Source organism: Sylvia atricapilla, chromosome 14 (assembly GCF_009819655.1).
Source record: "Sylvia atricapilla isolate bSylAtr1 chromosome 14, bSylAtr1.pri, whole genome shotgun sequence".
Taxonomy (NCBI): domain Eukaryota; kingdom Metazoa; phylum Chordata; class Aves; order Passeriformes; family Sylviidae; genus Sylvia; species Sylvia atricapilla.
The window spans coordinates 18,794,606-18,810,974 of NC_089153.1; the positions used below are offsets into that span (position 1 = coordinate 18,794,606).

General features: G+C 50.4%; 1 protein-coding gene across 1 annotated transcript in view; it reads right to left on the reverse strand.

Moving 5' to 3' along the window:
- PPP2R2B (protein phosphatase 2 regulatory subunit Bbeta) overlaps positions 1–14,930 on the reverse strand; it is a 58,564-nt gene extending 43,634 nt beyond the window's left edge. The window contains exons 1-2 of the mRNA XM_066329461.1: positions 14,794–14,930; positions 14,583–14,660 (exon numbers count right to left, since the gene is read on the reverse strand). Of these exons, the coding sequence (XP_066185558.1) occupies positions 14,583–14,660; positions 14,794–14,803 (88 nt within the window). The 5' untranslated portion in view covers positions 14,804–14,930. The remainder of the gene's footprint in view (positions 1–14,582; positions 14,661–14,793) is intronic.
- Positions 14,931–16,369: the final 1,439 nt, after the last annotated feature.

Consider the following 16,369-nt stretch of genomic DNA (forward strand, 5'->3'; position numbering starts at 1 on the left):
ATAAGAGCTGCATCATGAAATCCATTTATTCTCAGCTTTTTAAAATCCAGGAACAAGCCTTTACAATAACTAAAAGCATTAGCTGTCCTAAGCAGGAATCCATTTGCAGATTAAATTCACTAAAGGTCAGCTTGTAGCTGTCACAGTTTCCCAAACCCCCAGGTGTCCGCCGTGTTCTGTACTTTGACATCTCCTCAAGAGCCAGGACACTTTCCACTCCAATGATTTTTGCTTCAATTAGAGAGGCTGAAGAGTTCAATGCTCAGCTTTCTATGGGATCTAAACAGCATGTGAAGAATAATTGAATCAAACTTCCAATTTTATGCTCAGTATAGAACTTCCTTTGCAGCATTTATTTTACCCTCCCATCCATGAGCACTAAATCTATTTTCCTAATTACTGGTTTGGGTTAGAACAATACCCTCATCTTTTAACATTAAATACAGTTAACAAAATTTCTTTTAAACTTGCAAGAATTATTTCTGTTGGTTAACTGATGGTTAGCTCAGTGCCCTCAGTGGGACACCAGCTCACTGGATGGTGCCAGAGGTCAGCCTATGTGGAGAGGCACTGGTGACAGCACATGCCCATGGCACAGGGCTGGCAGTCACAGCCCCAGGGTCCTGTGCTCTGCCTGCCACAGGTCTGTGAGCAGCACAGCCACCCGAAGCTGTGGGGAGACACTGCTGCCCCCTCTCTGTCCCTTCCCGTGGGAGGAACCTGCTCCTGTCCCAGGGTGGGACAGGGAACTGCTCCCCGGAAGCAGGACATACTCTCACTCTGCAGCATCTCAGCCTTGTAGACTGATCAAATTATGGACCAGTGCAGGTGGTGGCCACTTCCACCTGCACTCACCAGGTCTGAGCTGCTTTAACTGAAAGGCCATCTCTGGTAAGGAAGGGAAAACAGGGCTTTCATGACACCCCTCAGCATCTCATATCAGAGCCAGCACCTGGTCTTTGACCTGGGGGAAGGTCATGGCACACAATTAGTATTCTGAGGAGAGCACTTAAAGCCCTTGCACAATTTCTCCTATCATGTCCAGTGCTCCAAGTCCTTCAGCTCACAGATTCCAATAGTGAGAGCACTTCAGCTTTACAAATCTGAAGAGCTAATTATGCAGCAAAAATGGGGTAATTATACTCCTATTCTCCACATATAATTGGTGTCAGCCACCTGGGCTGGTGGCTGGCTGGCCCCTATGTAAGGGACAACTCCAAAGGGAAAAGGCTGTCTCAGGGCAGAGCTCCCCATGCTGCACACCCTGCAGGAACCCAGAGCTTCTCACCATCCCCACTGCTGAACACCCCAACGCCACAGGCACAGGTTCCCTGGGATGGCCAGAGACACAGACACCATGTCAGGGATCTTGGTCCCCAGGGTACCACAGAAAACTGAGTCCTCAAGCCAGTTTATAAATATCGTGCCAGCTGAGCACCCAGAGAGAGTGACGCTCCTCTCTTCCAGCCTGGGCAGGGCTCAGGAAGGCACCAGCTTGCACCAGCCAACAAAGACCATTCCCATGGAATGAAGGGACATGCACGGAGGGTGAACCCTCTCTGGATGACCCCCCTCATGGTCAATGCAGGACCATCCACTGTCCCTGCAGACTGTGCTGGGCTGCTGCGTGGTCCCCAGGGAATGCCTACAACCTGCCCACGTGTTAATATCCTCACCGAGCCCCTGTGCACACTCTGCTGTGCTCTGGAGCCTGCCTTTGTGCTCCTGCAGAGCCGCAGGAGCTGACTGTGATTTCACTGCACTAAGTCAATTTGTTTTTCACGTTTTCTCCTGTGAATCACATAAGCAAGCTGGGAAAGCCATAATCCACATCTGTGATGAAGTCCCAATCACACGAGCCTTAATTAGCACAACTTGAGGGAAGGCAAATACTTCACCAGATTAAACCAAGATCAAAAAAATTGGGAAGCCGTGTTGCACGCAGAGGACAAGCTGCAGCCCTCTTCTTCCCAAATGATGGAGAAAAAGAGTTGGGACCTCGGGGCGGAAAAGGGAAGAATCAGTTCATTGAATGCAAAGTAGGTGAAGACTTCTGCCTCCCAAAGGTCAAATGATAAATTGATCTACTTGGCCTTGACCCCTGCCGTGCCATTACAGGTGCTGGTACAAGCTGTATGTGATTAACAGCGTGGCAGTAATGAGCACTGCCACACGCCCAGCCTAGCTCAGGGAACAGCTGCTCCCAGGGGCTTTCCCTCCTGCCTTCAACTACACCAACCAGCTTCTGCTGCATTGTAGCAGCCCTTTTTCACATGTAGTCTTTCCCTACAAAGCATTTTATGCCAGGCTTTAGAAAAGCCCAGACATCTTCCTGTTCCTCAGATTTCTCCTGTAATTCAACAGCCACACAGCAACAATATAAAGCACCTGTGCAACAGCAACATAAACATGGTGCTTCCAGGAAAAACTTGCTATGAATTATTTCTTACTCTATTCTACAGGTGATCCTGCCATAACATACCTATTTCCTCCATATTATTACTAAGTTATGCTATTGCTAAATACACTGCAGAACACATACAAACTCCAAGAATGGAATGAGGCACAGAATATTTCATGATGGTCTGAGACATCGATGTCTTTTAGAAGATACAGTGTGAACAGTTTGTCACATGTTCCTCACATCAGAGATATAATTAGCTTAAATACTTACACAGTAAATAGGATTTACCACTTCTGAAGATTAAGGCCACATGCTTCAGCATTGGAGCATCTGAACCAGAGTAGCACAGTCTACGCTCAGGAATAAGTTTTTACTTGAGAACAGCTGCTCTGAGCATTGCTGCAGTTGAGGCCTGTCCGTGTTGGTGTTTTGTCTCCTCCTCTGGGTTTGGGTTTTACCTGGAGTAACAAATTCCACCACAGGTGAGAGTGGAAGGCCAGAACTGACAGGCACTGGTCGGGTGTCTGGAGTGTCACAGCAGGGCAGGAGCACAGGTCTCCTGGAGCCCTGGGCACAGGACACAGAGCCCAGGAACAGGCACCACGTCACACACACACAGGGGCTCACTGCCCTCAGGGGCTCACAGGCTGCTGCACCAAAATGTGATATGGGGGCTAAAGGGGCTACAAGAGGACACTGGAACATTGTCCATGAGAGAACCATGAGAGGAAGTCTCAGGCTGAATCCATCTGTTAATCCATCAGCTGATGACCAGAAGAGCCAAGAAAAGAGAAACAGGGATCAATCTGAGTACTGAAAAAGCAAACATTGTCATGTAATGTTTTTACACTGGACACTCAGATGCTTCCCCACATACGCTGGGACATTATTTGGAAGAATGACTATTTAGCATTTATTCCGTTAAATTAGCAGTTAGTATGCAAAATATCATATGGCCTCAAAGGTGGATTTTATTCAAAAGAATGTTCACCAATGAAGCAACACATCCAGGTCACTGTGGATTGTATGTCCTAAACTGCAATTACTTCACAGCCTTCAGTTAACTGAAGATCCAAACATAATGAAATCATGCTATAAATTAAAATGATACAATACGTTATAGCAGATCGTCCCACAAAACAAAGATCCCAAGAAGGGACATTTCAGCTTAAATGGAGTTTGTGTTGGAAGCTCATGAGCATGGACAGGGGGTCAGGGAGTGTTACACTGCTCCTGTTCAACGTTTCTTATGTGCACAGTGGCTTTGGGGCTCCCAAACTCACTCATTTGTGCTACTCCTCCGTGACCCAGAGCTGCAAACAGCCAGTGGCCAGCGACAGCACCCGGAGCAGCTCCAGCCTTTGTGCTGCGGCTCTGCCCTGCCCAGCCCTGCCCTCCACCTCACCCCAGTCAGTCATTCATCTCTGGGATCACCTGAAATTCAGCATTCCGGTGTGACCCATCGCTCCTGGGGCTCTGCCTCCTTCCCTCCGGGTGCCCGCAGAGAAAAAGGGCAGCCTGGGAAATGTGTCACTGGGGCTGGCCGAGGTCCTCATCCCTGCCAGAGCCCTGGCACCTGCTGGCCTCCTCCCAGGCAGCAGAAGGAAAAAAGAAAATTTTTTTATGTATTTTTGTTTTGTGTTTCCTCACCAAACAAAAATACACCTCCTCTCAGAAGTCTCAGTGTGCCTTTGGGGAGCCCTGCCCAGCACTGCCAGCCTCCCACGGCTCCCCAGGGGAACTGAGCCTTTCTCAGGCTCCTCTCCAGCCACGGAGCAGGAGAGCTCCTGGAGCAGCCACACTGAAGGGAACTTTCTCTTCTCCTCTGGGTGGTGTGCAGCCCTCACACTTGTTTACGCCGATTCCCACTTTTGGAGCTCTGCAGCAGGGAAGATGGGATGACACTGTCACAGGAGGACAGGAATGGGCTGGAAGAAGGCTGCACTGGCAGGATAAATAGAGAGGATGGCCTAGGACATGGGCACAGTCTGGACTTGCCTTACACTAAGGGAAGACCAGCCTTTAACAAAACATAAACTCATTCTTTGCTACCAAAGAATCTTCATGAAGTACAGCTTAGGGGAGGGGAAAAAGAAAAGCAAGAGACACCATGGGGAGCCTTAAAAGTTTCCCTGGGTTCTCAGAATGCCAATGCTGCAAAACTAATATTTGTATGTCGCTAATATTTACATATAATCTACCTCATGTCATTCGGAAAAATAAACCTGGAAAACTGTTAATTAATAAAAGATATTACATCTTATTAACGTTCATATAGTAATTATGAAAATCACATACCCATCTGTTAAGCAGTCAGCAAACAAGACAAACGACTGTGTTATGTTAAACAGATTATAAAATGCCTGGGGGAAGGAAATCTAATAGCCCTGACCTAGCCATGAATCAAGCAGCAGCACACGGGCTCCAGCACAGAGGAGCACACACGTGCCTTCCCTGAGACTTCTTCCTGAATTACATATAACACTAGCAATGATGGCAGTATGACATTACAAATAGAAGTCTACATTGAAATGGGATGATGTGATCGTTAAGATTTTATTGTCCTTTAACAAAAATTGCTTCCTAAAACAGACATCTCCTCCCCCAAATATGAGAGTGGAACAATATGCAAAGTAACATTAAATCCAATTGCCCTCATAAACACGGGAATACAGCTACTTTAATCCAATTGAATAAACAAAACTGATTCAATTCCTGTTATGTCTGTGAGTGATTTCTGAACATTTAAAGGGAGAAACTTCCGTGCATGGAGAGTAATGGATTCATTAGCCTGAACACTGTCAATCCATCCATGTGTGCAGCCCATGGAATGCTGCACACACATCCCTCACACCCTTAACTCGCTCAGCCCTTCTACTCCAACCTGCCATAACCTACACGAAAGAGTCACTTTTCATCCTGCTGGCTGCAGAGTCTATTTTAGACCTATCCACCACCATCATACACCTCTTTTGCCACTGGGCTTTGACAAAGAGGCTCAGGTGCTTCATTTTCCTGAGACTCAAATTTATTGGAACAGAATGTCAAAGATGTAACAGCAAGGCTCCCTTCATTCCTGCCCTCCAAAAACGGGTGTCAGAAAAATACGGGCATGACAGTCCATCAGAAACATTCTCTATGGCCTTCACAGACTCACACGTGAAAATTCATCAGTGTGAATTTTATGGCTTTTAAGTTTCAACAACACGAGGAGTGACATCAGGCACAGCAAACCTGCAATATCTTTCATCTCAAGGACAACTACCCTTGAGAAATTACAAAGCCAGCACAAAAAGAACAAGAAGACTTCAGGGCAGCCCAAGCAGCAGGGGGCTGTAATTCTACAGGCAATGCCTTTGCTGTGCAGCTGTGCATGTGCTCCCAGTCAGGGCACAAAACCCTCAGAGGAACATGGGGAGCTGTTTGCCTTCAGAGAAGGCACAGGACACCAACGGGGGCACACAACTGCCCTGGACAGCCCCTGCTCACCCCACACAGGGCCAAGCCGGGCTCCTTGATCTACACCAAGTGTCCTTGGGCCAGGACCTGCTCATGCACCAGGAATTGCCACTGCCATCATTCATCTTGTGAAAACAAGCACTTCTCAGCAACTCTTGATTTTCTCCTCTCACGAGCTGCAGAGGTCCAGATCTTCAGGGTGGTATCCCTCCTGAAGTCCCTCCACGGCCCCATCCTGGGGACACCGTGGGGAGCAGCAGTGCACCTCACTACACCAGCTCCTGTGCTCTCTGCTAAACCCAGCCCAGCCACGCTGGGGGCTGGGGGTGCCCTGGCCAGGTGCTGAGCACACCTGCCTGCGTGCTGACCCTGCTCAGCAGCACCAGGCACCTGGTGCCCAGCATCTCTGGGCTGGCTCTGGACACAGAGCCCCCTCCCTCGGGATGAGACCACCCCCACCCCAAAGAGCACAAGGAAAATGTCTCTCTGTCCACATTCCCTCAGAGCTGGTGCCTCTGACACCTCCAAGCCCAAAGCTGCAGCTGGCCGAGCAAGTGCATGAAGCAGTGCAGGGGAGTGGCTCTGACGGCCGCTCAGACACACTCTCCATGCAGGGGCTGACAGCCCTATTTCCAGAAGGAACCAAGCCAAAAGTTGCTCTGTCCTGCAACACTGCACAGAAAGGAAAATAGCAGCCAGCAGCACTGGAAATGAGCAAGGACAAAAACTGCTGATGAAGTCCACAGGAGCTAGTAAGAACTCACTAATGTAAGTGCTTAATGATACTGCTGAATGTGCATTGCCGAGACAAGAGGTGGCCCGTGGCTGCAGCCAGCTGACCGCTCCCAGATCACACGCTGCAAGGGGAAACACAGAAAACAGAGTGCTGAGCAGTACACTGGAAAATGTATTACTAAATGACATGAACTTGCATTTGAAAGGAACTGCTGATTGTGAATAAATCCACCATATGGCTTTACAAAGATGAGAGTGTGTTTATTTCCCAAATATAGCCAAATCAGCCTCTGACAGCCTGGTTTTCTTTTATAATCCATGTCAGGAAATTATTTAGTGTAGTATCAAATACAGTTTGTTGGGTGACTGGTGTAACACGAGGAGTTCACAGTAAGAGCAGTATCTCATGTGCAGGAAGTACACCTGCACAGCTCCACCACAACAACATATTTAAGAAATTCCTGAGACTTTTTTTGTGACCTTGTTTTGCAAAACTGCCTGCAGAGGAAAAAAAATAAAAGGTTAAATCTCAAACTATCAGGTTTTTTTAATGTTTTCATTGAGTCTCCTGTGTGGCCCTGTGACCCTTCATGTGACCTGTGACATTCCTGGGTGGATTTGGTAGAATGGCACCCAAAACCCAAGGGGCTGCAGCCTGTCACTGGGTATTTCCCATCTGGTCTACTGAGCCAGTACAGCAGCTAAACACATCTCTGGGTCTGATCAGGGACACTGAGCTGTGCCTGTGGCTGTGTCAAATGCAGCCCATGATGCTGGGGAAAATAGACACCCTTGGCTCTGGCCTTGGGCAGGAGAATGGTTTCAGCAATTCCACTGATATACAAAGCTACCTGTGGCAGGGACAACAGAGACAATTTCCCTGTTTCTTTTTCTTGGTAGGTCATCCTGGCCACACCACACTCACCATCCTGCCTTCCCCACAAGTGCATTAAAATAACTCCATTTAAAGGCAGTCGCAGGCCGAGATCTGCTCTGAAGCTCAGCCCCCGCCAGCTGCTCTTCCCTCTCACTCTGAAGCATTTCCCTGCAACCTCCATCAGGTCCCTTCCGAGTGGGAGGGATGACAGAAGGCACCTTTGTGCTGATTTAAGCACTGACTAAATATAGACAACAGGGGAACGCTGGGAAGCTACAGCTGAACCCATCTGTAGTGAGGAAAATACAGTCACAGGATGGAGATCTCTCCAGAGGTAACTTGGAAATGTGCATGTAATTCGGCTTATGCTTTTGTTGGAGCCGTTCGACACAGAAAATTGCAGGAAGTCTGAGCTCCAAGAAGTCTGTAGAGGCCGATGGTCACACGGGGATGGGATCAGAAGGAGAAGTGTGGGGAGCAACATCCCGGCACAGACTGGGGGAGAAGAAAAATAATTTCCAAAATCCTCCGAAGCCAGGATGGGGCATTCACAACTAAAAGTATTTTTGATACAAAACTCCCTCAGCGACATGTTATGTTATTAAAGACGAGCGCTCGTCTGGCGGCTCAGCGCCGGTCGGGGCGGGGACGGCGGGGCCGCTCTGAGCATCCCCGCAGCGATGGCAGACGCGAGGGGCCGGGGCCCGCGGGGAGCGCCGAAAGGAGGGAGCCAGAGCGGCCGGAGCTCCCAGCAGCCGGCGTGCAGCGGGACACCGCCTCCCGGGGCGGCCGTGCCCGAGGGACCCCGCCCGCCGGGGCCGTCGGTGCCCCCCGCGGGACCGGGCCGCTCACCGCCACCGCCGGCGGCACCGGCACCGGGACCGCCAAGGGCACCGCCAGCGCCCCCGCCCGGCAGCCGGCGGCAGCGCACCCACGGCGGGGCCGGCGGGGCGGGGCCGGCGGGGCGGGGCCGGCGGGGCGGGGCCGGCGGGGCGGGGCCGGCGGGGCGGGGCCGGCGGGGCGGGGCCGGCGGGGCGGGGGCCGGCGGGGCGGGGCCGGCGGGGCGGGGCCGGCGGGGCGGGGCCGGCGGGGCGGGGCCGGCGGGGCGGGGCCGGCGGGGCGGGGCCGGCGGGGCGGGGCCGGCGGGGCGGGGCCGGCGGGGCGGGGCCGGCGGGGCGGGGCCGGCGGGGCGGGGCCGGCGGGGCGGGGCCGGCGGGGCGGGGCCGGCGGGGCGGGGCCGGCGGGGCGGGGCCGGCGGGGCGGGGCCGGCGGGGCGGGGCCGGCGGGGCGGGGCCGGCGGGGCGGAAGCGGGTTTTTCCAGGTGTGTCTTTGAGCGGAGCTTTGGGTCCCTGCTCTGTCCGGCACAGAGCACACAGCACAGTGTCCCCACAGGAGGAGTTTGTCTCCTGCAAACAAGTAATATCTCATTTGATTTTTAAAAATAAAATGTGCAGCCTCGAGGCTGGAGACAAAGCTTCAGCACAGACCACACGCAGCGCCCTCAAGGATTTACTTAAGCAAACCGCAAGCAACTCCCGTGACTCCCTCCTGGCAGAGCTGATTGAGATACTCCATTTCAACTGCATTTAATCAAAACTTTCAAGACTCCAACTTGAATTAGAACTACTGTAAACTTAATTTCTGTGGATTTCCCTCCAGAGTCACAAGGACTTCCATGAAGCTTGCAGCTGCTGGTGCCTGATTAACTCGGGTTGGAACCATTGGAAAAGCATTCACCAGGAAAATAAACCCATTTGTGGTCAACACAGCAAGAAGAAAGTTGACGAGCTGGTGGCAAGTGTAACAGTCATCATAAAAACAAACCGCAAAGTCTCCAAACCAAACAATTGACTGTTTTAGGTTCACTCCAGGTGAACGATTTTGTGTGAGGACTGTCCTGCACGTGGACAGAGGTTTGCTCTGTGACAGGACTGAGGGCAGCAGAGGAGCCTGTCAGCCCCCAGCCAGCTGCTCCCTTCACTGCTCCCTCCCGCTTCAACCTGGCACCAGGGACCAGGAGCTTTAGGGCACGTTTTAAACAGCTCCCAAGCAGACTTTCCTCCTGTTAATTTGCCTGTCCTGCTGATCCCACTGAAACCTGACCGCACTGTCTGTGGTTACCCATGGAGGAATCTCCTGTCTGGAGCATATAAAGAAATAATTTTACTTTTTACATGCATCACTCAAAAATATTTCATAGGCCAAAAGCTTAGCCTAGAGGTGTCCCTAAGGTGCAGAGCTTAGTTTTAAGGTGCCTCTGGCTGAGCTTTCATCTTAAAGACCCCTACAAAGCTAATCATCTAGCTTAAGGGCACCTTTGAGCTAAGCTTTAGTATCAGCTCTAACACAAAGGACCGAACATCCTGGTCTTCCTGTCACCTCCACTGGAACCTCCTAAAATGCTCGTTCAGAGCCTGGACACAAACTGAGAGATTGTGGAAAACCAGAAAATTGCAAAAGGCTTCAGAGAAAGCAAGAGAGTTAATTACCTCAGGGCTACTGAAACACAGGCATCACTCCATCTTTGGAGCATTTGTGAACCGGGGTACTATAACACAAATATCCCAGAAATGATCATAACTTTCAAACAGGAAAAGACACAGGCTCTACTCAAAAGATGACAGAAGAGTTGCTGTGACTTGTCAAGCAGCAGGGACCAGAATTCACCTGTGCTGCTCTCTTGCCGTTCAGTGAGTCATTTGGAATCTCACGTAATTTCTGAAAATCAAATGTAAATTCTCTTTCTTTTTCAACTGCCGCAGGACAGACCTGTGCTGCTGACGGGAGGAGAGCTCCTCACGAGCAGCCGAGCTGCCTCTGCCAGCCGAGCTCCGGCCGACCTCGCCGCGGGTCCCAGCTGGGGGTGGCACTGGGCACTGCGCTGGCAACAAGCCAACGGGCACCGCTCGTCCTGGCACCCCTCGGGACGGCTCTGGAGGCTGTGCCCTCTCTCGGGGGGTGCTGGAGGTTGAGGACAAGGACTTTGTGTCCCCGGGGCAGGGCGGAGGGAGGCTGCCCCAGGGGCCGGTGCTCACCCTCGCTGCAGACAGTCCCTGGCCTGTGTCTCGGCAGCTGCAGCCCGGGCAGAGCCTCAGCGCCGTGCCAGCCATTCTTCAGGGGCCTTGAAAGAAACATTCTTTGCCAAATACATAATATTTACCCCTCTGGGTTTTTCAAAACTCTTTATTAAACTGCCTTTTCAGGCAGGAGGCAGCTCTTACCCGAGTTCTCTTTTTGGCTTTGCTAATGAGTCGGGGTGGAACAGGGTCGTTTAAACTATGCAGACCTCAGTTTTACCCCAAGTTTGTCATACGCACCCAATCGTGGTCTAAGAAAGAGTGCTGTTCAAGTTTCATTCTTTCTACATTGTTTGCTATGGAGAAGAGTGTGACATTTTTTCTTGAACTTTTTTTTTTCCTCAGTTCTGTCATATGACCTCCCTTAAAACAGCACATAGGTGTGCTTCTCCACCGAGTTACTTGTTCCTGTACAATAATCCAGAAGTGACTTGCTCAGGATATGTTAAGGAACTGTACCTTTGGACAAAGGCAACATAATAACAAAAGAAATCTTCAGGAAAATTCTCAAAGAAAGAACTTCAGAGTCAGATTTCTATTTGGGTAATTTGATCTGCTTAGAACTTCAGAGAAAGTTCAAAACAAAACAAAAGTCTATACTGTCTGCTTGGACTGAACTACAGCAGCCCGAGTAGCTGTAAAATCTTAGCCTGGACTGTTATTGTCTGCTGCCAAGGGCTCCTTGCTTTCCCTTTCCACTCCACAGCCTCAGCAACCAAACATCCCTCCTGGATTCGCCTGGGCTTTCCCCTTAGGTCACGTTGGCAATACAGTCGTGTGCACAGGCTGATGGGGCTGCAGAAAACTGGGTGCCAGGGTGATGGTTTTCCTCATTAACTGATTTTGTTTAGAGCACATGAGGAAAACCGCTGTGGTCGCATACGGGAGCAGCAGTGCCGGGGATGTAAATCCCACGGAGCTGTTTGGATCCCGCGGCTGGCCCGCAGACCCGTCCGACAGCTCCCACAGCGCGTCACACGGGGATGAATCCGCAGGAATGGGCTCTCCGCTGCCAGAGTCTCACGGAAGTCTCGGCAAACACACTCCCGCCACTTTGCTTTCCTACCCTGGAAATGCAAAGTTGAAACACTGCTGAGAACATTTCCTTTTTCCCAAATTGCTGCAGAGCTGTTTCGCCAAGACCTGGAAACACTCCCTGCTGACGGCGGGAGAGGGGTCGGGTGACCGGAGGCGGGCAGAGCCCGCAGCATTTGTTCCATTTCCTCGGGAATATCCGGATGCATTTAAGGGCACATCTACGAACTACAGACGCCCGGAGCCGTGCAGCAGCATCCCCGCAGCTCCCGCGGCTCGGCGTTCCCCGCCGTGCCCGCCGCTCCCCGCCCGCGCCCCGCGCCCCGCGTACCTTCCGCGTGGCAGCTGGCGGAGCGGAGCGCGCCCTGCGGCCGGAACAGGTACGGGACGTACCGCGAGAAGCATTTCATCTTCCGCGCCGGACCGAGCTAAGACCAACCGGGACCGCCGGGGCCAGCGGCTCCCCGGGCCCGCTCCGAGCGGCGAGGGCTGCCCGGCGGGGAGAGCTGGTCCCCGCGCTGCTGCCGAGCCGAGCCGAGCCCAGCGGAGCCGAGCCCAGCGAAGCCGAGCCGAGCCGAGCCGAGCCGAGCCGAGCCGAGCCGAGCCGAGCCGAGCGGAGCCGGGCCGAGCCGAGCCGAGCCCAGCGGAGCCGAGCCCAGCGAAGCCGAGCCGAGCCGAGCCGAGCGGAGCCGAGCCGAGTCGAGCCGAGCGGAGCCCAGCCGAGCGGAGCGGAACGGAACGGAACGGAACAGAGCGCGCCGGCTCACCCGGCCCGGCCCCGCCGCCGCACGGGTTGCGGCCCGGAGCGCTGAGTAAGGCCGTCCCGCCCGCGAACGCAGCCCCGGCAGGGAGCCGCAGAGCCCCGGGCCGCCCCAGCCCGCCCCAGCCCGCCCCGCTCCGCCGCAGTCACCCCGGGCCGCGCAGGGCGCATCGCACCGGGAGCGCATCGCACCGGGAGCGCATCCCGGGAGCGCCGGGGCCGGAGGGACGGACGCGTGTCCGGAGCCAGCGAGCCAGCCCCGCACCGCACCAGCCTCCGGGAGATTTCACCTCTTGCCTTCGCGCTAATCCGTTCGCTAGAGTAGACTCCTAATAATCACTATATCAGAATAAGGCGAGATCTCTAAAACCTGTTTCCTTTTGGCGGTACTGAAATGTAGTTCAAAGCACTGTGATGTGACAATGGCAGTCAGCAACATCATGTACTTCACATTCAACACTGAAATCAATGTTTGAGCAGCTGAAAGATGTCCCAGGCCTCCCATCTATGCACAAGGGAGCTCTTTCATCCCCACAGCTACTTTAGTTAAAGGATCCATTAGACTCCTGGTTTCAGCGGGACGAGTACCACGGACCGTGACACCATTCTCCAAGTTAAAGCCACGAACAAAATTCGGTGGTTTATGTAGATGTGTTTGTGCGTTCTGTGTGGATAAGAGCACACAGTTATCACAAAGTTAATGCAGAATTATTGTTGGCGACATTTGAAGCATCATTTGAAAGCCAGAATGACAGTCCATTCTGCTGAAGGAGGTAGGCCCTGCTGCATTCAAAGATGCAGAACATTGTGATAATAGTAACATCTCTTCTCACATGACCAAACACAAACTGCATCCTTCCTAATCACTGAAGAAATCACATTGTGCAAGTTCAGGATGCTTAGATATTACCAAGAGTTCTGAAGGTCAAAAATGTGCTACAAAGACTAACATAATAGTAACAAGTTATGGATAAATTTCTGATAAAGGCAAGGTCTCTGTAATACAACATTTATGGCTGAATTCATGTGTATGTACACACATTAGTACCCACACACGTGTGCATTCACATACCAACACAAACCAGCACAACAACCAAAGCCCATCCCACGTGTCACACTCGTGTGAGCTTCCTCCTCAGTCATGGTCCTGCTGTTTGTGCCTGTTCAGGTTGAATGCACCAGTGGTATCACCTTCTCATTACTGGTTTTACTGAATACAGCTTCAAGTATTATTCATCAGCTTTTACTATTCTGTGAGCCCAGATTACCCCAAGAAAAAAATCCCAGGAGTCCTTTTCTGCCATCACGCCTCTGGATTCATCCACTAAGCCTCCAGGGGAGGAAAAAAAATTAAATTAAAAGAAAAACTTATCGCCCTTAGCTGACAAATGGTTACACTAAGAAAAGAATAGAGAGCAAGAGAGGCAACCTAACACTTCACTAATCCTAAAGTAGCAAGCAAGAACTCCTGACTAGGTACAATGATCTGTAGATTCTACAGTAAAAGCTCAAAACACTCGTAAATAATTTGGAAAAAATCCCAATAAAAAACCTCAGTAAAAAAAAATTGGCTCTAATCACTATGGTGATATTTTTCTCTGGAGATTTAATAAACTGTTAGTTATTCTTCTGAGTGTTGTGCCCCACTGTAGTCTCTAGAGATTACAGACTGAAATTCTCTTCTGCAAAAGCAGCATAACAGAACTGTCACTGAAGCAGGACAGGTGACACTGCTCCAGGCAGAGCTGCATTCCCACCAGGAGAAGTCAGAGCTCTGCTCTCAGAGGCCTGGGCTGACTCAGTCCTCTTAGTCTCACAAGACTGTGCTTTTAAAGAAGTCATCACACTTCGTGGACCACAACAAAATAGAAAAAATGTGTCTAATAGCCCATCTTGGTTCCAGAATTGATTCCAGTAAAGGTTATAGTGGGAGAAGCTGTCTCATAATTCCCTGAAAAACTCTATAAATAACAGCTGAAAATCAAAAGAAAATCTATTTCAAAGGCTATTGATATGATTAAGCTATAATGCCTTCAAATGAATTCTTGGATCAATAGGTAATTTAAGAGGCCCATCTCTTTCAGATGCACAAGTATGTAACGAGGGCAGAACCCATGGAGCACAGCTTAGCTCTGTACCAGCAGCTCCCAACAGCACACAAATGACCTGCAGCTAGGCAAGATGTATGTGACAAGTTATTTTTGGTCACAGCAACAAAAGGAAAAATAAACTTACATTCTGTCACCCCGGTATCTATAGTTCCTTTTACTTGACTGAAGCACCACAGCACATCCTGCATGAGGCTTCCAAATCCTGCCAGGAAAACACATTCAGAAAGAAGATACAATCACACTGGTGCACAGCCTGTCCTTTTTAAAATGAGCATACATGCACACACACGCACACACAAGGTGCCATCTCTGCAGGAAGATGAATGTCTGCTCACCTGGTGTCATAGCTCCCAGCAAAGCGCAAAGCTAGCCCTGCAAAGCCACGAGCATCGTGCCTGCGTTGGGATGAATCACCCCTCTGTTCTCCCCGTGCCATGGCAGGGCTCTTGGGAAGCAGAGCCTTCGGAGTCAGGCCCCTCCACATCTCTGGCAGCAGCACACAAGTCAGGAGGCCCTGTAGTCATGGTCTTTGTCACAGCCTCCCTCTCTCAGAATACCAATGCTCCCAATCATTTCCAGCACGGTCAAAGAGGGAGTGAAACAGGAAAAAAGAACTACTCCTACCACCACAAGAATTTTTTTTTTTCACATTTGTGGTCAGTGTAGTTCTGAAGTGCTTGGCAATGAACCCAAGTGACATGGAGCTGCTTTACAATACATTACAACACTTTCCTCAAAATCTGCCTGCAGTCACAAGTGCCTTATAGCTGCTTTAAAAGATTATCACAGACATTTCTATTGAAAGGCATATTATTAAGCTGTAGTGCTTTCAACTGTGTTTGCTGCTGCAGCAATACTCTGTGTTAAGACTCTCTGAGAGAAATTAGGATTTCATCTACCGATGCTCCTTGTTTTCTTGACAGCTCAGCAGAATTTCCCTTTCTACAACACAGTTTTCACTGTTCTACAAAAAATCCACTGCCTTAAAGGACAACTTGCTTCTTCTCATCCTAGCACACATTTTATCTCGAAGAATTTCCAGGCATGAAGAAAGCAAGAAAATGGAGCCACAAGGAACAGTCAGTTTGATCTCACCTCTTTTACACACAGGTGAGAATGTAGGTATTTCACAGTGGGCAGGTATGACACCTCACTCGTAATTTTTGCAGCTCTTTCTCTTAGCACACCAGTTCTTGCTTTAAGGATGGAAGTTCACTAATGAAGTACATGTCTATGATGTTGAGGGATAAGAAAATTTGCCTGCAAACTTGGTCTCTCTCTTGGCAGCGTGCAAACTAAAAGCCTTTTCATTTTAAGAATCTGAAGAACTCTTTTAAAAATCAAATATGCTTGGGGAAAGGCTGCACATGGATATTGATTAATTTTATCTGTACTGAATCCAGCCCTGGGGGTGAACAAGTCCAAATGCTGGGGAAGAGCATCTGTCTGAGGTGCACATGGCAGGCCTGAATGCTGATGGGAGTGGATGGTGTACACAGGGATCCTGCCCCAGTGGGAGAGATTAGCATTCATACCAGTGAACAGGAGTGGAAGGAACACTTTCACATCCCAGCCACCTATTGACACCTTTCGTGCCCATGAACCAGTGTTAACTAATGAGTTCCATTTCACTGCAATGAAAACAGACACGGAGAGAAGTTGTGAGTCACTGTTAACAACCCAGCCTGCTGGAGGAGAGCTGGCACACTCACTGTTGATTTGTGTGCACAAAGCTGTACATAAAGCATTCGTTTCAATAGAAACTTACTTAAAACTTTACTTAACTTTGTTTCCATATTATGCTTTTCACCCTAATTGTTTTTTAAAATGTAAAGATTATGGAAAGTGTTTTTTAAATCAAAGCAATTAATATTATCACCAATGAATGATGTTTTTCACCATGGCAAAAGA